This window comes from Brachyhypopomus gauderio, chromosome 10 (assembly GCF_052324685.1).
Source record: "Brachyhypopomus gauderio isolate BG-103 chromosome 10, BGAUD_0.2, whole genome shotgun sequence".
Lineage (NCBI taxonomy): Eukaryota > Metazoa > Chordata > Actinopteri > Gymnotiformes > Hypopomidae > Brachyhypopomus > Brachyhypopomus gauderio.
Window position 1 is genome coordinate 1358694 of NC_135220.1, and position 25868 is coordinate 1384561.

Here is a 25868-nt window from a genome sequence, read left to right on the forward strand (position 1 = left end):
TAACACATTCAACATCATTCAAGGGCAATATCTCTCAACTATTGTTTTTTTTTTTCCCTACTCAAATTAAATGTGACTAATGTTGCCTGTGTGTGCTGTGTGTGTCTCATATTTGCAGGAGGTCACAGTGGGAATCAGACTGAGCCACTTGTGGGCAGTGGTGGACAGTAACGAAGTAAATGTAATTCGTTACTGTACTTAAGTAACATTTCCATGTATCTGTACTTTACTCAAGTACTTTTATTTGGTAAGACTTTATACTTTTACTTCACTACATTTCAAAGCGAAACTTTTTACTTTTCACTTCGTTACATTTACAGAAACATCTCGTTCCTTTTCTATTTTTAAATCAACGCTTAATAAAAGACTATAACCAATCAGCGCTCAGTAAGAGTTTAAGATTTGTACGCTAATTGGCTGAGGATCTGACATGGCTGCAACAGATGGCTTTCCCCAACACCCCTGGCTTTTTATTTAGCCCAATAGTTTAAATTCCTCGAAAAGAAAAATGATTCGTATTCCTTCAAGTGTCTCCTCTGCATTCCGAAGAACACATCGCTGTCATCATTTATGAACTCGCCGTCAAACTTGAAAAAACACATCGAGGTAAGTTCGCCATTAGATGAGTACTAGCAACAGGGTGGTTTATATACCCTGGTTAATCACATTGAAATACACAACTTTTAACAGATGCTTTTATCCAAAGCAATGTGCTAGTACCCAAATTGCAATCTGTGGAGATGCTAAGCGCCAGTTTAACACAGGAGACTCCCACATCAAACGTTAAAGCCGGAGACACATACACGCGAATTTGGCCAAGCGAAGCGAACTTCGCAATTCATTCCTATGAGGGAGGCAAAGGCAAACAAATATGAGCGAAGCGAAGCAAAATTATAAAAATTATTAATATTATATTAATTATTTACGCAATAATACACTCGAGGTTCGTGCTATAACGGGTAATATTGGCACTGCTGTGCTGCGGTCGTAGATCAGCACAGCAGTGCCAATATTACACGTTATAGCATGAACCTCGAGTGTATTATTGCGATTATACCACAGTTCAATTATCGCTGTTTATTGAAAGATTTTGAGTTAAAGAGGACGAGAAAATACGACCTGTTTGGTTAAAAACACTCCGCCAGTTAAAATAGTTCCATTCAATGGCTCGCTGCTAAACTTACACAACACTGGAACAGCCTTACCCAATAAATATTATAGAGGTAAATATACACAAAAACTGTTGATGAAATTGTATTTATTAAAAATAAAGTACAACAATTATTGACCATCCACGGCTGAATGGAGGTTCGTTCAGGTATCTGTTCAGTCCAGCTCTTAAACCAACGACGCTGCTGATGCTATATAACTCTCCCTTCACGTTTCTGACGGATCCATAAAACGTCGTAAAAGCTGATTCATTTCATTTTGGTTAATACTAAAATCGACTGCAATGTCGTTGCTCTTTAACCAGGATGTAAATACATTAAGGACGTTTGTTTTACGGTATTAACTTCGTTTCTCTGCATTTCCAGCTCATCCAAATCATTGTTTGTAAGCGTGACAAACCTTGGCTCATTGGAAGAATCAGGCTGGTCATTTATAGCTTCATCCTCCAGTTTCAGATCGAAACAAATGCTTTCGAAGCCAATAGATTTAACGAACTCCCTGTAATTCATTTTGAAAATGTTGCTGCTTGTTTATAGTTGCGCTGTTTGGCCTGTAAACGCTGCTGCGTTGCTAGGTTACCTGTATGTGGCGGAGTAATACATGGAGAGCTTCGGTTACAGTGATCGCCTCTCAGCCAATCGCATGGTAGGGTCAGAACTAACTGGTATAATAATTATTATTAATTATTTGGCCAAGTTTAATATTATGAGTTCAGTTGGTTGGGCTGCACACAGTTCTAGTTGCTAAGCTTCCCTGTCCCGCCATGTAGTGGACAACATATAACCTCTTCATATACTGTATCGCCTCTTCAAAACTTAGGTAATGCTTCATCAAATGTAATGTTTATAGTGAATGATTTATCAGTTGTGATGGTGTTTGTTATTTTTTATTAGTTTTTTGACAACCGAAATGAATGAAAAATAAAATAATGAAACTTGAATGAATGCTTTTTGCGTTGTTGCTTCAAAAGCACTTGGTCTTACTTAAATATAATATAGTTTTGAGTATTTTGTGTTTGCTAGGCAAATGTAAGGCACTGTTTCGTTGTTCACTTGTTGATCGAGTAGGCCTAGGGGTTTTGATGTGACGCTAAGAAAAAAAAAGTGTTTACTTTTACTTTTAATACTTAAGTATTTTTGAAGGCAGATACTTTTGTACTTTTACTCAAGTAAAAAATTGAGGTGAATACTTTTACTTTTACTTGAGTAATATTCAATGCAATGTAACTGTACTTTTACTCAAGTACATAATTGCTGTACTTCGTCCACCACTGCTTGTGGGTTACACACACCTGATCACAAACAATCTGTGGCCCTGTGCCAAACACACAAACCGTTTTAATTTAATGGAATAAATCCGCACGAATCTGCTCGCTCATGTGATTAATTGCAAAATGTCAGTTTCATCGCTGCTATGTTTATGATACTTATGAATCTCTCTATAATGATCAGGTTTGTGGTTGTGGTAGGCAAAAATCTGCACGTTGTGTTTGCATATACAGATTATGGCCCTTGATTAGTGGATGGGGGCAATCTATTCAGCTCGCCCCCCTCCCACCCCGCTAAAGCCCCTCGGGGTATGCCCACATCCCAAAGGACAGCCGGCTTGGCAGATGGAACCCCCTCCTCCCCCTTTTCCAGATCACTCCAAACAGGACAGAGTTTCAGCAGCAGGATGGGGAGGACACTGATGAGATGAAGACTTCAGCCTCGTTGGGACATTAAGTGTGTTTACTCGTTTCCTTAAATGTCATCAATTGTTCATTCAATTAGATGCGTCAAAACCTTCATCTACTACAAAGTTTTTAAATATCTTAAATAATTAACATTTTTTAATGTAAAGGTTAATATTTGTTATTGTCGTGTAAACAATGCCAGTTAAAAGGTTGTAATCAGTGTATCCTTCATAGTGAGTGCAAAGAAACACACACACTCGGGTTTTTCAGCCGCTATGTTGATGTCAGAGTAGCGAGGTGTCTGGAGAGGGGTTGCAGGTGGCATAGTGTGTAAATGGGTAATTTTACGCTTCCAATTATGTGCTGGGCTTGTGATATAATATGGGATTGATTTACACAAACTGGCGGACTGGCTCTCATCCCCGCCCATGTCACTGGGTTAGCCTAGTGCCGTCCTTACTTAGCATTCACTCATCGTGGACTTTGCCATAGAAGAAAGGAAATTGTGTAGTGTTCAGTACCATGTTGGCAGACACAGTGATAAAGAGGGTAAGAGTGTGTGGCCCCCTCATCCTGGTCCTCTGCTCCTCTGTGAGTGAACAGGACCCAGTTGGGCTGCCCTCCCCCAGGACCCAGCCAGCACTGATCCTGCATTCAGCTCCAATAAGCAGGAAATAGGACCTGAGCTCTGGGAGTAATGCTAAAATATACCCATTTCTTAAAATATACACGCGTGCCCCATGCGCGCACATACACATGTACACATTCTCTCTCTCTCTCTGTATCTCTCTCTTCCTCTCATGCCCTCCCTCTTGTTTTGATTGTGATGTTTTCAATTTTCCAGGAAACGATCAACTGATTGAATTGATTTTTGTTCTTTAACATTTAAATCTACAATGGACATAATACTGTCAGCATAACTTAAACCAAGAGTGGAATGTCTCGCACCTTTCACCACGCTTTAAAAACCTTCAAACCCCGTTTGCATCCTCAGCATCGCACGGCTCATGAGCCCGTGAGCCCCAAACACACCCTCCTTCTTTTCTGATTATTAGAAGGGGCTCAGCTTTCAGCAAGGACAGAGGGAGCATGTGTGCACGCCTTTAATTCCTATTGTGTTGGTGCAGTCTCGGTGTAGGCGAGTGTGTCTGCGTCTGTGTTTTGGAGAGAGGGAGCAAGGGAGAGAAAAAGGCAGGAAACAAGGACCCATCTGTCAGAGAGACACCCCCCCCCCCGTCCTGTCCAAAGGGCTCCCATGGGACGGGACCAAGGGACAACTCACTTGTGGCAAAAGTTGAGGTTTTGCTTATTTATTGGTGAGGAATCTGTAGTATAAGGAATAACAACACAGTGACAACTGCGAGACAACAATGGGACCACTTTGTAAGAACAGACTACCGTTGCAGGACTGCAGCAAGACAGGACAGGATCATGCATGAGCAAGACTCGTTTTGCTGAGGTTGACATGTTGACAGGAGGGTGGATTCACTTGATTAGAAATTGGCTTTTAATGTCCGTTCTGCCTTCTGTGAAATTTTGGTGATGTTCCTATTTTCACATGGTAAAGCACCGAAGTATCACAAATATAAACATTTTGATAAAGTAATGTTAAAGTAATGAGGTAAGCTATAAAGAAAAGAAAGCACTGAGTCTAGACTGCATGCAGCATTATGTTTATTTGTTTGTTTGTATTGTGACAAATGTTTCACTTTTTTTTTCTTTACTCTGTAAAACTTCCACCTGCTTTTGAATGTTGAGCTGCTGAAGCATGTCATGGGATCTGGAATTGCTTAGCTGACCCAACACATGGTGTGAGTCATGGGAATTTGCAGGGCTGATCACTGAATCGAGCCTGAACTCTGAACTGAACACGAGGCTGCCTAAGGGATGCAACACTGCCCTCACATCTCCATGTTCAGTACATGTCTGCTTACATCACTCTGTCTGCATCCTGGTGTTCAGTACATGTCTGCTTACATCACTGTGTCTGATTGCATCTTGGTGTTCAGTACATGTCTGCTTACATCACTGTGTCTGCATCCTGGTGTTCAGTACATGTCTGCTTACATCACGGTGCCTGACTGTATCCTGGTGTTCAGTACATGTCTGCTTACTTCACCAAGTCTGACTGCATCCTGGTGTTCATTAAATGGCTGCTTACATAACTGTATCTGACTGCATCTTGGTGTTCAGTATATGTCTGCTTACATCTCTGTCTGCCTGCATCCTGGTTTTCAGTAAAGGTCTGCTTACGTCACATGCTTACATTACATAAATCATTGAAAAATGTGTGTCAACCTAGTTGAATGATTATGTTAAAGTAAACCAAATAAATGACACTTTTCAGTCTAGTTTCAGAGCTCTCCAAAGCACTGAAACAGCACTTGTTAAGGTAGTAAATGACCTGAGATTGAATAAAGATGCAAACTCTGAGGCAAATTCTCAGTCCTTTTTCTGCTAGATTTAAGTGCCGCTGTTGACATTGTTGATCATGAAATACTTCTTGATCGACGACTGGGCCTTAGTCTAAGACTGGATTAGATCGTATCTAACTCGGCGCAATTACTATGTTGCATTAGTTACTTCTTTCTCCACACATCAAAAAATAACTTGTGGCGTCCCCCAAGGATCAATTCTTGGGCTGTTACTGTTCAACCTTTAAATGCTTCCGTTACCACATATCATTAACAAACTTGGTATTACTTATCATCAATATGCAGATGACACTCAACATTACATTTCTCTAGAACCTAAAGACTTATTTAAGTCATGTCAAGTCAACATTTATTTATAAAGCACATTTAAAAGCCACAAGGACCAGTCAAAGTGCTGTACAATGCACTCATACATATATGAATAAGAATTAAAAAATAAAAGACTATTAAAAATACAATGCACTCATACATACATGAATAAGAATTAAAATAAGAATATCAAAATACAAATACAAAACACACACAATTATTTGTATCCAAGTCTCAAATAAATATATCAAATACAAATTAAGATTATATAAAATTAACCTGAGCATTTCATTTCTGTTGGTTTACCTTACGAGCACTAAAACGCTTGAGAATACATATATGTTTTTAACTTGGACTTAAAAACATCTACTGAGGATGACGTCATGATAGAGACAGGCAAATTATTCCACAGTTTGGGTGCCGCAACAGAGAAGGCTCTGTCACCTTTCGTCTTAAGCCTAGAATATGGTACGACCAAGTGTAGTTGATTAATTGATCGTAAAGTTCTCTGTGGTGAGTACGGGCAGAGCAGGTCGAAAATGTAGGTGGGAGAGATTCCATTTAAAGCTTTAAAAACAACCAGAAGAATCTTAAATTCAATCCTGAACTTAACAGGCAGCCAGTGTAAGGAGGCCAACACTGGAGAAATGTGCTCCTTTTTCTTAGTTCCTGTCAGGATCCTAGCTGCTGCGTTTTGAACAAGCTGAAGAATCAAGAATATTTAAATCAAATGAATCTGAAGGTCAAACAATGTGTTAATATCTTGGGCATCACTTTTGATAATGAGCTCAGCTTTAAATCACACATCTCGACTACATGCTTATTTTCACATTCGAAACATTGCTAAGGTCCGAGATGTGCTCTCTCCTGCTGATACAGAAAAACTTGTCCATGCATTTATCACATCAAGGCTCGATTATTGTAATGCTGTTTTATCTGCTCTCCCAAAAGAGCTCAATTTCTCACCTACAGCAAGTTCAGAACGCTGCTGCAAGGGTTCTGACCAGCAGGAGAAAGAGAGATCATATTACACCTGCACTCCACTCACTGCACTGGTTACCTGTCAGCTTTAGAATAGAGTTTAAGGTTCTGGTGATGGTTTTTAAATGACATCATGGCCTTGCTCCTCTTTACCTTAGAGAAATTATAGATATGTTCCAGACAGGTCTCTCAAGTCTTCAAACAGTAATCTACTGGTGATTCCTAAAAGCCGATTAAAGATTGGTGAGGGTGCTTTCAGACACTATGGCCCAAAGCACTGGAACTCTCTTCCTGAAGGAGCTTGGAGACATTTCATCCCTATACAGCTTCAAGAAGAGTCTCAAAACCTTCCTGTTTAGATCTGCATTTAGTTAGGTAGATTATTCACACTATCACACTGTGATCACACTATTTTACTTAACTAGATTCTATGTCTGTTATTTTTTATCTTTAATGTATTAATTTCTTAATGTTTTTTAAATCTTTGCTTCCTTTTAATGTTTTGGTTTATTTATTCTGTAAAGCACTTTGAGTTGCATGTATGTATGAAAAGTGCTATTCAAATAAACATTATTATTATCACTGTGTCTGCAGCTAGGTGTTCAGTAAATGTCAGATTACATCACTGTGTCTGACTGCATCTTGGTGTTCAGTAAATGTCTGATTACATCACTGTGTCTGACTGCATCTTGGTGTTCAGTAAATGTCTGCTTACATCACTGTATCTGACTGCATCTTAGTGTTCAGTAAATGTCTGATTGCATCAGTTGATACTGTGTCTGGCTTAACCTCTGTACTCAGGTTATGACTAACTGCATCTAAGTACTCAGTAAATGTTTGATTGCGTCTCTATAAATGTATCTCTATGCTCAGTAATTGTCTCACTGCATTGAGAGAAAAAAAAACATTCTGGGATGTGTTAAAGTCCAGAACGAAGAACAACAAAAAAGCACAACATTCCTGTGTGGACAGAACATTCACTTCTGTTTCTGTGTTCACTAGAAAGTGGAACAGGACTGTGTGTGTGTGTGTGTGTGTGTGTGTGTGTGTGTGTGTGTGTGTGTGTGTGTGTGTGTGTGTGTGTGTGTGTGTGAGCTCACTGCCTCAGCCCGCAGTGGAGGAGAGCAGGACACTCTGCTCAGGAATTCCCAATGCAGGCTGCAGGTGTGACACAGGACCACGTAGCACCCCAGAGACGCAGGGTTACAGAGACGCAGGGTTACAGAGACGCAGGGTTACAGAGACACAGGGCCACTCAGGACGTTGTGACGCACACACTGTGGGTGCACACACTGTTGATGTGGGCATGCCACTCACTCACTCACACTCAAGAGGACCATATGAATCCAGGATAGATATTCTGAATAAATAATTATTAATAGCCTACTACAGTATGGAATAGCTCATCTCAAAATGGATCGTGATTTTGATACTCAAAAAAATTGTAAAGTTTCTTTTAGAAACGTAAATTCTGTTATTAAATGTTTTATTACATAATTAATGGATTCAATATTATCAAGGGTACATTTCTAGACCGTCCAGCTAGTGAGCCGCTATAGAACGTAAAGAGTACTAAAATACACCAATGATCATCGCCCTTGTGTCGGGCGCGCAACCTATGGGTCTGCCCATTATGTGAGTTATGTTGTAGCACGAGACGTCACGTTAGGCGAGTGACGATGCGACACAGATGCGTCGCTTTTTTTTCTCTCTACGGCCATCTGCACGTTAACTGGTTCGTCAATGGACTTAGGCTAGAATTAAAGTTGAATAGTTAAATAGATTTGAGTTTCAAAATAAGAATTTCATTAACATGAATAATAATTAAATCGTTAACTCAATTGCATTAATTTATATACACCAACAAAAAATTATAAACCTTAAGGCGCCCTGAGACAAGAAGTCAGTCAGAAAATAAATATTTTAAGAGAGGGTTTTCGGTTTTCGTGACTATTTTGGTAGCTACATTTATCCCAAATTATTTTAAATTAAGGTTATTAAACGCACGCAGACACAAGACCAGCAAATTTCACATCGTAAATAAAAACAAGTTTGCGCGCGTGAGAGGAGAACTAACTCGTGTGAAAATCTCGTTAACGCTACAGGATCAGTTTGACGGCACGTGCAATTCACGCCGTCAGTAGAACTACCACGAGAGCCGCTGCTGTTGTGAGCCCACCAGGCGCGCGCGGAAATCGCGTGTGTTGCATTTATTACGTCTCAGTATCCTCACCAGAGACTTTTCGACAAGCTAAAACGGATCAAAGGAACAACGTAGCACTCGAATCTGATGAGTTTTTGTTGATTAAAATGTGTCGAAACACAGAATTTGTACCAAAATTAGCTGCCAATTTAGTCAGTTAAAAAGAAATCGCCCTAAACTAACTTTACACTTCCAGTTCTAACATATAAGCTTAGTGTGCGCTGTCAACAGATATACCCCAACAAGTCCAGCAGTTATTGAACGTTGGGATTGGTGGACCGCGGGGCGCTAATGAGCGGAAGGAACGAATGAATGAACGGGTGAACAACGTACACACCTGCTCACGCCGCACCAAGCTGTCACAATCATTTACGCACAGCTAGGGGGACGCGCGTCTCCTCCTCTTAACAGACTAATCTATACCAAGATTAAGGTTACGAGGACCCAAGTTTGACCTGGCGAGAAACCAAAAATAGCGCATTACTCCCGATCTAAGAATGGTCATTATGTTTGAAAAAAATGCATGAAGTTGTAATGGAACAAGCTGTAAAATTTTCCACACAGATTTTACATATAAAATAGTTTTGAAATCCAGGATTCATAACTGCATTCCAGTGGCACATATAACAAACTTCCGAGGAGGTCAACACTTCGTTTAAGAAATAAGACAACAATGTCCGTATACTATCATATTTTGCTAAAAGTCATTTATGATTTCACACAAATGGAAAAACACAAGTTAGCATTGGTGGAAAGTGGCCATCACGAATGATAAACAAATGTTTCTTCACTGATATTCTTTAAAAAACATCAATATTTCTGATCTAATAACAGTTTCCTCGTCTTCCCAACATTTTACTTTCTTTCTTTATTCCTTCCTCTGCCTCTGTCTCTGTCTCTCTCCCCCACCCCCTTTCACAGACTGCGTGCCGCGCACACGCACACAGGTTGGTGATAAATGAGTGACACTCATAAAACTTCGAGCCACGAGCCCGCCACGCGCGTTTGGATCAGCTGAAGGGGTGGGGTGGACGTGGGAGGGGTTAGATTATTTCACTAGAAAGGCAAAGCCGAAGTCTTCTGTACATCAGTGAGACAAGACGCGCGCTCTGACGCACAGATGGATAACTGAAGAGGCTGGGAAGTGGATCGAGCACTGAACGTGCCGCACGTCAGCGGGGGGTCTGGAACTTCAACTTTTAATTGTAGGTTTTGAGCGAACGACTAGTCTTTCTGGATTTTCTTCAATAGCCGTTTGATCCAAACTGAGCGAGTTGTGATAACAGGTAAGTTTCCCACTGTTTATTCTACACGATACACGAAATGCATAAAGGTTGTTTTTTTGTAGTAGCAACAAGTCACAACATGTTCTTGATAAAACGATATTAACTTAACAAATATTTATTTCTAGTCACAAATATTTTAGTCCGTTTCCGTGTTGTGTTTTTGTCACAAAAAGAGACCATATAAACGTATTTCTTACTTATGTTTCTATGCGTTCTATAACCTTTCGGTCAGAAAGACAAGTTATATAGACAAGTTATAGTCAGTAAAGGTTGCGCTCAGTGATTAAATTATATTTATCAGAAAATATAATTTATTTAAACTGAAGGAGTTACCAATAACCTTTCATTGTTGCAAACTTTGTTTTATAATAATTTTTTGTTAGAAACTTTTTTTGTTAGAAATTGCATGCACTGATGCGCAGTTGACGAAAATGAAATGTACGCACGACAAAAACCAAACCAAACCAAACAAACAGAAACCAAAAGTGTTAATAAGTGCGCCTAAATAAACAACAATCGAAGAGTCGGGACGCGTGTTCCGTTTGGTTTTTGAGGCAGATATCTCCATCAAATTAAACTTAGCAGTGCGAGGTTTGTTTGGCTAAGACCCATGTCTGCTTTACAGGCTTCCCATAAATTTAATCCCAGAGCTTTATCTCCGCGTAAATCCTGTCGTGCCCTACATTGACAGTATCTCGAAAATGACGACAGTAGTAGGAAACAGCAGGGTTTAGACTTTAGTTTCTCAGACACAGGAATACGTCAAAATGGAAAGAAAATGTAAGAACCGTGTAGCCTACTGCTAAAAATAATCACAATAATGAACGATCAAACTTTTTGATATACGAAGACAAACATAGGGTTTCAAACCAAGTCCAACTAAGTGAATGTGTTCTACAACCGTATCAGCAACACGGCTGGAAACTCGCCGTTAAGCGCCGGTGCGGGTTCTCTTCGTTTTGAGCTGTCCACTCTATAGTGCTGAAACATGACGCATCTCGCACAAAGCAACGAATTCAAAACGTTCACTGATACCATATTATAAGATAAAGGCAACATAAAATAAGGTAAATGTAATTATCAATGCAAGGCATTTTAAAAAGCATTGTTAATGCATTGTTCCAGGTTTTGTGCTCTGTCTGCTCATTATTTCTGATAGACTAACAGTTGTTTGGTGCTGTGTCCGCAGACCATGATGATGACCAAACCATATGGGAAGTCTGGAGATGTGACCGAGCTTGTAAGCTCTTTGGGCTGGATTGAGGAGGACCTGAGCTCTCAAGATGGGGAGCATACACCCGAGATGGGGGGCTGCTACCACCTGAACAGGAGCAACCGTGGCCTTGTGGATCTTGGCAGTGAGGACATGGAGGAGGAAGAGGAGGAGGAGGAGGAGGAGGAAGAGTCAGGTCTCGATGGAGAGAAGGTCCCTAAACGGCGGGGGCCCAAGAAGAAGAAAATGACAAAAGCCAGACTGGAGCGCTTCCGAGCCCGGCGAGTCAAAGCGAACGCCAGAGAGCGCACGCGTATGCACGGCCTGAACGACGCCCTGGACAACCTCCGGCGTGTCATGCCCTGCTACTCCAAGACCCAGAAGCTGTCCAAGATCGAAACGCTGCGGCTGGCCCGTAACTACATCTGGGCACTGTCCGAGGTCCTGGAGAACGGGCAGTCGCCCGAGAGTCATGGCTTCGTTGAGATGCTGTGTAAGGGGCTCTCGCAGCCCACCAGCAACCTGGTGGCCGGCTGCCTGCAGCTGGGGCCTTCGGCCATACTGCTCAATAAGCTGGATGACAAGTGTGGGCCCCCAGGAGCAGGGGGGCTGGGCCCCCCGCAGGTTCACGCCCTGAGTTTCCCGTCGCCCGGCCTGCCTAGCCCACCCTACGGCTCTCTGGAAGCTTCGCACCTGCTGCACCTGAAGGGCTTCAAGGGGACCACGTACGAGAGCCACTCACCTAACGAGTGTGGCAACGGCACGCCGCCTTACGACGGCCCGCTCACGCCACCCCTCAGCATCAACGGCAACTTCGCCCTCAAGCAGGAACCTTCGCCCCGCGAACCAGAGAGGAACTACACGCCACACCCCACCCACTACCTCTCCTGTCACCGCTACCAGCCCCCTTCCGTGGCCGGACCCCCGGGGTCCCAGGGCCACGTGCTGTTCCCAGGCTCCCGGTACGAGCTGCCTTTAGACATGGCCTTCGAGTCGTTTGGACAGCCGAACATGGTCACCACACAGCTTGGCAGCATTTACAGTGAATGAACCACCACAGACCTGCCGTGAGCCAGGGGAGAGACAGACGGGCAGGCAGGGTGAGACAGACTGTAGCGACCTTCTGAGGATCTGTGGAGACCACCTAGACACACTTCAGCAGCCTGCACTACTGGCCTATGCCAGAGACACCTATTTTGATTACCTGATTCTTGTATTGGTCAATATCAATTGTATTGGAGTTTCGGTTGTGATTCATCCCAGATTCTGTGCTCTCATACACATGATGTTCCTGTCTCTGGAGAGATTCCTTATGAAGAGACTGCCATGCACGTTTTTATAAACCCTCAGAGTTCTCATACGCTCAAAAGCCTATTTTGATAATACGCCCCCTTCAGGAAGATTAAACACTGAAGTAATACATTTGCTATATGGACAAAAATACATTTATTTATAGCTGTATTTAATATTTATTTTGACTATGTTTTTATGGCAATGGTCAGAACTGGTTTATCACATTTATGATACGTTGCCAGTCACTGGCTACCTTTACTCATGAAGTATTTAATTTATTTATTTGGAAATGTCTTTGTTTTATGTTCTATTTTGGTGTCATCCTTCATTGTATGTCATTTTGCAAAACATTTTGTAAATATTTACCCGTTTCGCACTTAATAAAATAAATATTCTTATATTATATAAAAATCTATTCTTTCATCCATTTCATCGTAGTAAGCATTTCGGGACTAACCTGAATGACCTCCTGAGCACTGCACTAAGACGCAATATACAAAAGATGCGGAAATCTGATTCAGTACATGTTACTAAGGTGACTAGTGCACACCACTTTACACCATGTCTCACTAATCTTCTATAATGAATAGTACACTTGCGTTTATGGCATTTGACGGACACACTTGCCCCGTGCGACTTTCAGAAGTGCGTTGTAGTGTCTCTCAAATCTATATCCTCATGTGATCATGTGACTGTGGAGAGGTCAGTGTTGAACGTAGCATCAGGCCAATGCTCTGGCCAGAGAGGAAGGAAGACATCAAACAAGAAAGATTTAAGTGCTTAATATTAAATACATCTTACCTACATACTTCAATACTTAGCAAAGCCGGAGTGGCTAATCGGGAGATTCGGGAGGATTCCCGATGGGCCGGTTCATGTTAATCTCTAGTTTGGGCCGATTGGGAGGGAAAAATAATTTTGGGCCGGATTTGGTCATAAAACTCCCGGGCTGAAAAAGTGTCCCACTCCGGCCCTGATACTTAGTGTAACTGTACTGTGAGGTACACACTGCACTAAATGAAAACACAGGAAGGAATTCTTCTTTCCATTTATTTCTTCATCTTACCATGGTGGATTCCTGCTTGCTCAGCATAAGGGAGAAAAAGTACAGCAGACAGTAAATATACAAATAAAAAATAAAACTATGGGGAGAAAAAAACTATGGGGGGGGGGGGGGAGGTCAGTTAAATGTACTATTCAGCCTGTTATAGCACTGGGAGTCCACCTAGTACCAGTATGAAAAGCAGTGAGATTAGGGAGGGAGGGTGTGTGTGTGTGTGTGTGTGGGAACTGAGCACAGAAGTGTTGAGCTGTTACTTCGGGTCAGGCTGGCCCTCGGGGCGCCATGGGAACTTGGGGCTGCAGAACAGGTGAATGTTACAGCCGCCCCCCCTCCCCTCTGCCCCCTGCTGCCCTAGTCTTCTCACATCACAACTGTTAAGGTGAACACCACCTCTCTCTCACACACACTCACACACACACACACACACACACACACACCCTTGCACCAGAGTTATATTAATAGACAACCAATAGGCAGCAAAAAAGAATCAGACTAAACTAATCAAAATACATATTAAGCATCAATTTATTGTATGTATTTTAAATGCCAAAAGCAGCAAGGATACGACAGGCTAAAATGAGGCAGGTGTGTTTAGAATACATTGTGTACTGGTGAATGGGTGCTGGGGAGGTTGGGGAGCCGTTTCTTGGCCAGAGCAGTCGTGAGAGTCAAATAGCTCCACTGAAACTCTTTAGTCCCGCAACAGAAAGCTGCCTATTGCATCAGCACATTCATATCACTGCACCCAATCTAAGAGGCACAACAGAGCAGAGCTGTGCACACATAATGGTCAACATGGAGGTTCTTCAGCCACGGACAAAGGGAAGGGTGATGGAAGGCCAAGCTGAAGTGGAAAGCAAAAGAGTGTGTGAGAAAGGGGGGAGAGAAAGAGTGTGTGCACACACACGTGTTTTTATTATTTAAGGCGAAGAGGTGGGCAGGCGCCCCGGAGGAAGAGGATCACCAACATCCCCACAGGTTCGTCTTTTCCAGCCTGGGCAGGACGAGAGGAGCGAGGGAGAGAAAGGATGTGATTGTGTTCGGCAGCCGCCACTGGTCCATTGTAAGTGCAGCCTGTTCTTTCTCTTGACCTTTGACCTGCATTGTTGTGAGGCTGCTCGTTCGGGGAGCTGAGACAGCTGGGTGAGCTGCAGGGGGCTGACTGACAGCTGAGGCACAGAGAGAGAGAGAGAGAGAGAGAGAGACGGGTTACAGAGTGTGAGATGGGGCACACAGAGAGAGAGAGAGAGAGAGAGATGCGACAGAGAAGTAGAGAGACAGGGAGAGAGAGCATGACATGCAAAACAGAATGGAGATATACACCCCCCCCCCCCCTTTTTTTGTGTAGCAGCCCACCTCCGTCCCGTCCGTGTAGTGCATAACTCTACACAGCAGTGATGCAGGGAGGTGGACAGGTGAGTCCAGACAGGTGAGTCCAGACCCTCGGAGGGCGTTTGTGTTGGGGAGACTGTTGAGCCGTTGAGACTGCGTGTTGCTTCAGTTCCATTAGGAATGTTTTGGTTAATAAAAGGGGGAAAATGTGGAAAGGGGGAGGGGACGAGATGATGAGTGGGAGGAGATGTAGTGGAGAACCACGCTAAGCCAAACAAACACAAAGAACTTCAGTGGTGAGATGGATATTATGTCCTTTTGAACAAGGAGAATGTATGAGACATAATTTTAGACCTTCATGAATACATACACTATGAATAAAACATAAGAGGGCAGGTCCTGTTATTAAACCTACACAGCTACAGGAAATGGAAGCAGAAACACTTCCTCTACTGTGTAACAGCGGTTTCATAAACACAAATCCGGCCTCCGTGTATGACGAGCCCACAGGGGAGTGGAACCTTATGAGTGGCTCGTTTGTGTCGGGATAGGAAGCGTCAGAGCAGAGGGCCGGAGGAGAGACCTGTGCCTCTGACCCACAGACATGCCGCCATCACTGTGACCTTTGCCCTTCAAACACAACCACTGGCACTCGTACACCACGCAGACCTGCCTCGAAAACTCTCTCATCAATACAACATCGCACACAACACAGTTGCAGGGTCAATAATGACAAATAATGACAACACACAAAATCAAAAAGGTTTCTACCATTCCTGCATCGATTAGGACCATCAAGCAACTTTTACAGCATCTAACAGTAAAATAAATCCCTGTAACTCCCTCAACAGCGGAGCAGAGCTCATACATGTCTGGTTCACACAAGCGGTGCTGAAGCTTCGCCGTTGCGGGAGTCTCTCCTTTGTCCCGGCGGGCAGCAGTGTAGGGTGGGAGTTGGGGGTTTTAAAAAAGCGAATAAGAGAGGAGAAGAGGATGGTGGGACATTAAAGTGCAGTTTAAAACCACTCTCTCTCTCTGGCCCTCTCTTTTTTTTGTCTCTCGGTAGCACTAATCCACTGGCCAAACAACACCAACTCCCACTAAATGAAACGTCCTGAGCCACAGGGGCGAGATGTGGGATAAAGCATTGTGATTAAGATTGTATTAATGGGGCCATAGGAGGCTGGAAAGCTTTAATCAGTGACTGGGCTGCCCTAATCCCTTTCCTCTAAGCTCCTGCTAACACTGTGATCTTCCCTCCTCCTAAGTCACGTCTCACGCGCACACACACGAACAGGAGGGCCGGGGAACGGGAGCAGGAGCCCAGTGAAATTGAGATGGAGCGAGGGAGCAGCTGGGAGGAGAAACAAGGGAGACGGGGCGAAAGAGAAGAGGAGTTCAGGGAGAAAACAAAGAGGGGCAGAACTGAATGGGGCAGAAAAAGCTTAAGGGTGTGTGTGTGTGTGTGTGTGTGTGTGTGTGTGTGTGGGTGGGTGGGTGTGGGGGGGTGGAGGAAAGAAATCTAGATATTTAAAACTACATCCAGTTTATTCCAGTAATTAAGAAAGTCCATGATTCATTAACAGGTAAAAACTCCTCCAAATGTCAGACCAGATAAGCTAAAACCAACTCAACTCAAAAAACCACCACAAATAGGCCAGACATTAGCAGGTACAGCCGGAGATGCAGTCATGCCTGTTCAAGTACCATAGAAAAACAATATTTATTCACAAAGCACATTTCTGGAAATGTCAGATGATCCAAAGTGCTGTCCAACACTGAAAGACATCACACAAAGTAATTAAAAATATGCAAGATGCTGGTAACAGAGACATAGCCAACTTAAGTAAGATACAGAAAGGGGGATAAAGGGAACAGAGCAAGTACCCAGTTCTAGGGAGGCTTGCGGTTTCACCGGGTGAACGGGTTACGCGGTGGGACCCGGGGAGGCGAGGGAGAGAGGTTGGCTCTGTGTCCCGTGAGATTGTTGAGGTGTCAGAGTTAAAGAGCCTCTAATGGGAGCGGGATGCTGTCGTGTTTACCCTGCCCCCCCCCCCCCCCCTCTTCACACGCCCACCGCATTGTGGACGGGGCTCGGCTCTGGGTCACCACAATGCCAGGAGAGGAGGGACAGATGGAGGTCTCTATGGGAGGAGGCACAGAGAAGCATGGGAGGCAGGACGGAGGGTCTGGCTGCGTGAGAGGAGTGTTCGGTCCCTCCATACTGCTCACCCTGCAAACTTATGGGAAGAAAAAGAGGAAGGAATGAGAATGGAAGAAAGAGGTGAAACAGAGGAGAGAGAGAGGGAGCTGGGGTGTGGTACACGTATACAATAGTACACCTAAAAATACTGAAACACGGGTGCAGAAAAGTCAGTAGAATGAGGTCACCAACTGAAAGAAGAACAATAAGTAATTTACATTTTAGCTTGACTGAATTTAAACATAAAAATCATCTAATGCACAATCTATTTATTGCATATGATAACCATAGATATAGCGCACCCATCTATTCTGAGCTGATATGAAAGAGGTTGTGGGCGAGTGTGTATGTTTTGGGGAGGGGGGGATTCAATCAAGACAGCGACTCATTAACTTAGTAAGAAAAGTTGTATGGTGTATGAGTGCAGGACATTATTGATAGACTGAACTAGACCACAACTGTTTTACACAGAGGAACAAGTATTTGCTATACTTTCACCTTCTCACCTCCAGGACACCAGCTGACCTACAACAATGAAAATAACACACAAGGGCAATTTAGTCAGAGGTCTGGCAATGAATTGACTCTTCTGACTCAACCTCTTTAAAAAGATTACATGAAGAGTTCATAACATGCACAATGTCAGTCAGGGCTTGAGATTGGCTTGGGTTGTGCTTTATGATTAAACACTTCCAAGGGGAAACGGTCATCCATGCTGCCCCCACAGGAGCACAAGTACCTCTGGGTACCAGCCCACCCCCCCCAGGCCCTTGTGAGTTTAACCCCACACCTCCAGGTGAGGCCCTCATCATTCATCCACTCAGTATGCAATAAGCTCTGAATGGCTTTGATTATGGGGTCGGAGCTGCTGCATAGGAGGTGGGGGTGGGTGGGGTGGGTGGGGTAGCTGGGTGGAGGTGAGAGTTGGGGAAAAGCCCCTCTAGTGTAAGATGAGGAGAGCCAGGGGACCAGGAGGGAGGAACTCACACGCACCCCAAGGCAACAGATGGGCCCATTGGTGCACTCAGGTTGTAAACTTGCTGTTTGGAACATCTGTCCGTTTGTCCATATGTCACACACACAGAAGAGCAAAAAAAAAAAAAAACACACCCTGCTTCCGTCACTGTCTAGAACAGGCGTAACCCGTCAGCCTACGAGAAACAAAGCCATGAGCTGTGATCTGTTGGGGCTGGAGGCAATCTTCCTCCTGTTCTTACGTGTTGATCAGATGAAAATTAATACTTGCAGAGTGGGGCACGAATTGCCAGTGCCAAGTAGTGCTTGATTAACATCCACATCAAGTCCAGTATAAATCCCCAGTAGCAGACCGGGCCATCTTCCATCAGCTGGTATCCAATCCTGCAGCCACACCCCAGACCCATGTGTTCCTAACTACACACCCAAAGAGACTTTAAAATTAAAAGCCATTATACTAGGAAAGCAATGGGACTTTGCAAAGACTCGTGACTCTTAGATCACTTTATTTCGTGAAAACGCCTCAGTTTTCCATTTACTCCATTGCAAGGGGGATAGAGGAGAATTAAGGAGCTAAACAGGGCTCAATGTCCATAGGGCTGCATTAGACATTAATCCAGGACCGAGGAAGGGGGCTGTAATCCCCCCCCCCCTCCCACCATATCCTACTCTACCACTCACAAAACATCTGACCCCACCTCAAAGGATTCCACGAGACAAAGTAGTACAGGAATAAGTTAGAATTGTTTTAAAGTCTTAAAGACATGATTTGATCTACCCAACTTGATCTACCTGACTTGACCAAACCTTAAAATCAATTATCCAAGACTTAAGTGTTTTGCGTTCACCTGCACCAATCAAACTGTCCATCACTCTAAAAGCTAAACTCTGTCTCTTCATCCAACGTACTGAGAGTTGTCCACAGTGACAGATGTTGCCGAGGCAACAGTTGGTATTGGGGGGAGGGGGGGGGCAGCTTAAGACCATCTGCCCAGGGTCAAGGCTTGGATGTGTGGGGGTTTCCAAGAAAAAAAAAAAAAAAAAACTATAGTGGCAAGTTGAGCTAAATGGTTGGAACTGTGGTAAATATTTAATTTATTCGGTTCTGTTATGCGCCTGCAGGGGCGTGGCCATGGTTTGTGGGTAGGCCGAATATTCTACGTGTCTGCAGTTCAAACTGAACCCTGGACAACACTGCCGCCTGCTGGCCGGCTGAGAGCAAGGCATTGGGAATATAGGGTTTATTTTGTTTTAAATGTTAAACGTTAAAACACCATTTGAAATTTTGGGAAAAATAGACAGACAACCCACGTAAATAACGTTGTTACGGCAAAATATCAAAGAGAATTTAGACTTTTGATGGTATTTTCCACTTCATCACGGAACTGTGCCATCTTCATGTGTGTCATTTTCCTCTGTAAAAACACGCGAGGGGTCATTACTCACACTATGAATCCGTTTGTCAGTTGTGAGTAAAGTTGATTTGGGTGGGAGGGAGGCTGAAACCCCCAATACTCGGGCAGACGTGCTTACCAAGTAGTTGCGAATTCTTCCGTGTTCCAGATGAAAAAATTCAATGGCAGTGAGTTGATTATAGGATTTCATATGAAGAAATGCGCAATCTGGAGAACGCTTGGAGTGCTCAAACCTAAACAGGAACATTTCTCGGTGAAGACACCATGAAACTTGTGCATCACGACAGTGTTGAAGAATTCAAGAATGCGTAGCACATTGAACATTACTGGTGGACAGGGGGGGGGGGGGATATTACTGGTGGACAGGGAGGGGGGGGGGCATCACTGGTGGACAGGGAGGGGGGGGGGCATCACTGGTGGACGGGGAGGGGGGGGGGCATCACTGGTGGACGGGGAGGGGGGGGGCATCACTGGTGGACAGGGGGGGCATCACTGGTGGACAGGGGGGGGGGCATCACTGGTGGACAGGGGGGGCATCACTGGTGGACAGGGGGGGGGGGGGGGTATTACCAGGGAACATCTTGAGGCTCCCAGCCTTCCAGCTCTTTGAGGCAGTAGAAACAGCAGGCCACGTCCGGCTCGTTCTCACTGGGGCAGTGGACGAACCCTGCCTTGGCCATCTAGGGGCAGATGGACGGAACAACCACTCAGTCTGTGCAATCAGGACGTAAACGGTGCCGGAGCGCCTACACGTGGTCTTGGATTCAGCCGAGGCCTAGATAAGTGTGTGGACATCTACCGAACAAGTTACATTGGCTTAGCAGCTCAATTTAAGACAGGTAAAGTGCAGAAAACGTCGCAAGATCGAAGACCAGTTCGAGGCAAGCAGCAAAATGCAACACCTGCTCGAGCGTGTATCTGTCACAACACACACACACACACTAGCCGATCACCACGGTGTGTCCAGGAAGATCCGAGTCTGTTTTACTCACTAGTTCAGGTGTGCACTGGCAGTCCTCGCGAAAAGGCCAGTCATTAAAAGTCTGCAACCGTTTTTCATAGTTGTACATTTGATCAAAAGACAAGAATCTCGCAGTAATTACTTCTGGCCGAGACATGTTTGGGGACTCGATCGTTACGAGAATGAAATAACAGAACAGACAGGGTTTCAATAAAATATTTTGTGATGTCGCAGGACACATTTATCCAAAGAAATGTGTGCTTCTAATTAACCGTTGTAATTAATCACGAGTTTCAGCTGAACCATTAAACTAGGGCTGTGCAAACTTGAACGAGGGACAGATTTTGTAAAGTGAAACTTTACCGCCACGGCCGACCATTATCTAATTTATGCGAATTATCAAATTTGTTTTATAATAAATAAGGGGGCATTGTGGAAAACAGTAGACGGTTGTTCAATTTAAATTTCCTTACATATAATTTAGCATTGTATGCCTCCCTCTGCTGGTGACAACGATTGATAAGCCCAGCGCCATAGAGGGGGAAAAAGACTGGCTGGCCCTTACAAGATTTCCTATGCTATATAATCACACCAGGTCAACACATAACCACGAAGGGCCATCTGAGAGAGGCAGACGTCTTTAACAGTTTGTGGCGTGAACTTCTGGGAGCTGTTTATGACGGGGGCAAGGCCTGTGACCGCCGCCGTGTTCCTGTAACGCTATCCCCCCCAGCCCCTGACTGGAGAAATGTGCTTACTGGTCCCAAATGCTTGACATGCGCTTGTGGCACAAGTGCCCCTCATTTTTGTGCTGCTCTCCAGGCATATTGTGCCTTAACAATCCGCGTGGCTGCATTATTACTGCATGGCATCACGTGTTTGATTAATGATTAAAGTTCACGTGCACCGCGGTATTTCCATGCCTCCCTGACTAAAGGTATGTTTCTTGGCCCTCTTGTACTGTATGTCTGTGTGTACCTCTCCGTGCCTTCATTGACACTTGATTCTCCCACTCCCCCGCCCACGCCACCCTCTTTCCCTCCCTCACCCTCCGTCACTTCTCCTTTCCCCCCTCCTCCCTCCCCAGTTGTCCTCGCGTATTAAGCTCTGTCTGTGATTAGCTCCCGGGATCTCTTGCGCTTGTTCTGATATTCTCAGTGCGGTGAGATCGAGACGAGGGAGAGAGGGAGGGACACTAGTGGGAGACGTGTGCTTTTTGCTTACACCTCTCCAACCCCCACCCCAAAACGGCGCGGCATGGCCTGTGTGTCTGCGCTGTGGTGCTGTGTGTGTAGGACCGGTTCCTTGCTCCTGCTCAGAGTTGACTGCTTCTCGTGAGGATCGTCCCCCATTCTCGTTTCTCCACTGCGATTCTTCGTTAAAGCACTCCAAGGTGCTTGTGGGACCCACAGCCGTTCATGCGAGTGAGGACGTCTACGCAGGATCGGTTGGGTCAGGTTGGACGTGAAAACCCTGAGGCGGTGCGAGCAGAAGGGACAAGACAGAGGAAGACGGTTTAATGTGGGGCTCAGGTAAGGTCATCCATTTGTTTCCCGTGGCAACCTTCTGTATGGACGAGCAGTGTTACCGTGGAAATAAGATAAGCCTCGTATCCTCTGTTTATCTCGAACTGTGCAGCCAGACCGTGCAAATTGAATACTGGAATTACTGGAAATCAGAACATGCAGTGGAAGGCTGGGGCAGAGGTTACGGGCTTCATCCTAGTTTGAGAACAGCCAGCTTCCCGAGGAACATTCTTCAGCCGGTTCATCTCCGTAATACAAGCGTCCCGATATCGGGCAAACTCCAACTGACAACAGTAGTTCCGCTATCTACCGTGTGCCTGGGGGTACGCATGCCTAAAGTGGAGCTATTTTCAGCGGCGTTAATGTCATGACGTAACTTCTGTAATCTGTACATCAGCATGTAGGCATAACCATAATGTGTGTGATGTGATACATCTCATGTGGTTTCAGCACTCTGTTCTGGGGCCTGTCTAGAATTGGCCTCTGAATATAGTCATGTCAGGGTTGTCATCAACAGGACTGAATTACCATCGGGGTGCAGAGGTGTGTTAACGTTTAACTGCGCTTTTCCGAGCGAGGTCGCTTCCTTTATATATATTGGCCTTACATATGGTTGTCTTCCAGCCATTAGTCTCGCACTGATGATTTTGACCTGAGAGGTCATGGATGTGTGTGTCTGATTCGCGCAAAATTACAAAACACACTAGGGTATTTCACACGGCGCTGGAATGCTCGCATTTGTGCGTGTGTGTGTTTGCATGTGTGCGCGCGTGTGTGTATATGTGTGTTCTTGCGAGTCTGTGTTTATATACGTCTCTGTAGGTGCTCCGAAGTGTTCAGTCGCCCTCTGAAGATAAATGAATGATTTATGTTTATTGAGAAACTCAATAATGGACAAGCATGAAATAAACGATTAAATAGAATGAAATAATTAAATAGAATGCACATATATGCTGCAAATTCCTAGGTGGTTCTTGGATGTATATCTGTGAGAGAGAGAGAGAGTGTGTGTGTGTGTGTGTGTGTGTGTGTGTGTGTGTGTGTGTGTGTGTGTGTGTGTGTGTGTGTGTGTGTGTGTTAAAGGTCAGTGGGCTTACAGACTACATCAGCAGGCTTTCTGTCTTCTGCCAAAGGTGCGAAATTAGTGTCTGTGTGAGAGAGAGAGTGACAGTCAACATCAACATTCTCTCCATACACAGACGTGGAGTGATTCACAGGACACACCTTTGGAGGCCCTCAAACCCCAACATATTTTTCATGTTGCTTCCTCTTCATGAAAAATATAGAAAAATCAGAGCTTCCTTTCCTGCAGAGGAAACACGCATATCATTTCACTTCTGATCAATATTCTAATTTTAGTGACTTTGTCTACCACCATGCAAACTGATCGTCATGTGCCAACACTGCTGACCTTGCTGGTTTCAAGGGCGTATTATGCAAGGGACCTTCATCAGCAGGCGTCCGTCAAAAATATTACAAATCAGCCTTTGCCTTCCTATACACAATCAGTCTTTCAAATCTCAATCTGCTCCGACAGGCTGAGGTGGAAGACGAGGTGTATGTCCCTGCAACAGCATGAATGAAAGAGCAGGACTGTGCAGAAGTGTTGAGTTACTTTAAACCCAGATGATGCTCTTTGGTTAGAACAGCGGATGGTTTACAGTCCACCGATCTGCATTTCTCATATTCTCAAGCCCATTGGTCGACTCCGAACTGAACAACAGAGGAGTAATTTGGCCGATGGCAGCGTGCACAACACGCTCTCATGTCAGAGCAAAACACAATGCACTTAAATGTAATAAAAAAGAAAAAGGCAAAGATTCTGTTGCTCTGACAATAATGCAGAGAAGATTCCCTCCTTCCAAGAATAACAATAAAAAGTATTATCACTGGGGAGAAAGTGAATAGTGTGCCTTAGTTTCCATCTCTTGACATACAAGGACAGATAAACAGATGTAGCATAGTGACACGTGGGTAATTCCTATCTAGGACCGGTTCCTACTCCATCTTCTCCAGGCCCAAACGGTCATGCATGTGGCCATGCAAGTCTGAGTCTGCCTCTGTGCTGACCTTTCAATGGAGACTCTAAATTCGCCACGCTAACGCCAGAACACCCTCGTCGCACATACAACATACACTGGGTCTTTTCACCACACACACACACACACACACACGCGCGCGCCTGCACTCTCGTTTTACGAGGGAAGGAGGAGATGAAGGGAACAGCTAGCGAAGGACTGTGAACTGGACGTCGCATACGCACAAGGCTGCACTCACCCACTAGGGCTGTAGGGCCAGAGGATGTATCTGAAAGAACAGATACCGTCAACATAGTTTTTGGGAGAACGGTGCTTTCGGGTAATTTATTTCTGTATAAGGGCTGCGATTTAGCAATGGAAAAGATGACAATGAACAGAGATGTCGGTAGATTTAGACTGGCTTTAGTCCTTAGCTACACTACACCTGATCTGGTATCAGCCCAGTGTCCATATATAAACTTCTATTGCCTTGTCTCTGTTTTGCCACATTAAAAATAGAGAACCAATATTCCGATGTGCTACAACACCTCGGGCCAGACGGAATGTCGTGTCTGGGATCCACGGGCCTGATCCATGACACACTTGTCCCACTGCTGGGGAGCAGTCAGCCCGCCGTGTAGCTGCACCCTGCAAGCCTGGCTAAGGTCCGGTCTAGCGCCTTGATAGCGGAAGTCATTCATTTATGCTGATCTGGGGTCAGTTTTACATGTTTTCAAAAGTTGGGAGTCTGGGTTCAAGGAGATAAAGCTGCGCTAGATCTGTTTAAAACAAACACAAGCTATTTGTCATGCATACATGGTCCTGGTCTGGCCTCTGGGTCTGGTGTTGTGCTCACGTGGTCGGGTCGGTTTGCAGTTGGAGCAGATCTCCAGGCTGGAGGCGGTCCAGACCCAGTGCACCTGTGGGGGGTCTCCTCTTGCTTTAGGGCTGTTTATGCATGTGACACCCCATGGAGCTGTCGACCACATCTAAAAACAGCTCGCTAAATAAACCGTAATTCTCATGGTAATTGGTGCCCTTTCTATGGAGCGTGTAAAATTAGATTTTTCTGTACGGTGCTTGTGCTGTTATCGTTCCGTGTAGCACTGCCAGGTCTTTATCAATGTGCTTACAGTGGCAAAAGACAAACCCCAACGCACAAAAAAACACAATGCAGCTCACACTTCAGCTTACGGCATTTATTAATTTGTGAATTTGCATGCATTTTCCAAATCTCAAGAATGCTCCCCAGAATAATTTTGAATGTAGAAGCGTACGGAGCTGAAGCTTGATATGTGAGGTGTAAGAGTTCATGTTTTCCAGCTCCGGCATGTAGACATGCCTGCTCCCTTTAACAATACAGCTGTGCTGGCAACAGTGTACCTGCAGGGGGCAGCAGAGAGCTTTCACACTCATCTGGTCTACAGACACCAATTAGAGAGCATTTTAATCCTGTAGCCAAGGGCTATAAGGGCTGATGGACTTGGATTAGAGTCTTCTCTATGTCACAGTTCCACATTACTCTTCTTCATAGTACCCCCATATCTCTCTCTCTCTCTCTCTCTTTCTCTCTCTCTCTTTCTCTCTCTCTCTCTCTCTCTCTCTCTCTCTTCTTTCTCTCTCTCTCTCTCTCTCTCTCTCTCTCTCTCTCTCTCTCTGCCCCTAGCTGATGACAGGTGATAGCAGACTTCAGGCACGCCCCGCTGCACCTGACTCTCTGGCCCTCTTTCTTCAGATGGCCGCCCCGTCCCCTCTTGGCTCGCCCCGCACGGCCTGACTGCGAGTAAACCTGAGACGAGCTTTTTCATCT

General features: G+C 44.6%; 1 protein-coding gene and 1 long non-coding RNA gene across 2 annotated transcripts; one reads left to right on the forward strand and one right to left on the reverse strand.

Annotated features, from left to right (window-relative positions):
• The first annotated feature begins 9849 nt into the window (after positions 1-9849).
• neurod4 (neuronal differentiation 4) lies at positions 9850-12946 on the forward strand. The gene is made up of 2 exons (XM_077020873.1): positions 9850-10059; positions 11249-12946. Exon 2 carries the CDS (start codon positions 11252-11254, stop codon positions 12320-12322), a length of 1071 nt encoding a protein of 356 aa, XP_076876988.1. The 5' UTR covers positions 9850-10059; positions 11249-11251; the 3' UTR covers positions 12323-12946.
• Positions 12947-14210: 1264 nt separating this feature from the next.
• Positions 14211-20767, reverse strand: LOC143525047 (uncharacterized). The gene is made up of 4 exons (XR_013133556.1): positions 20546-20767; positions 20124-20233; positions 19672-19786; positions 14211-14797 (listed from the first exon to the last, which is right to left on the reverse strand). It is a non-coding gene; the product is annotated as an uncharacterized LOC143525047 (long non-coding RNA).
• Between the last annotated feature and the right edge of the window lie 5101 nt (positions 20768-25868).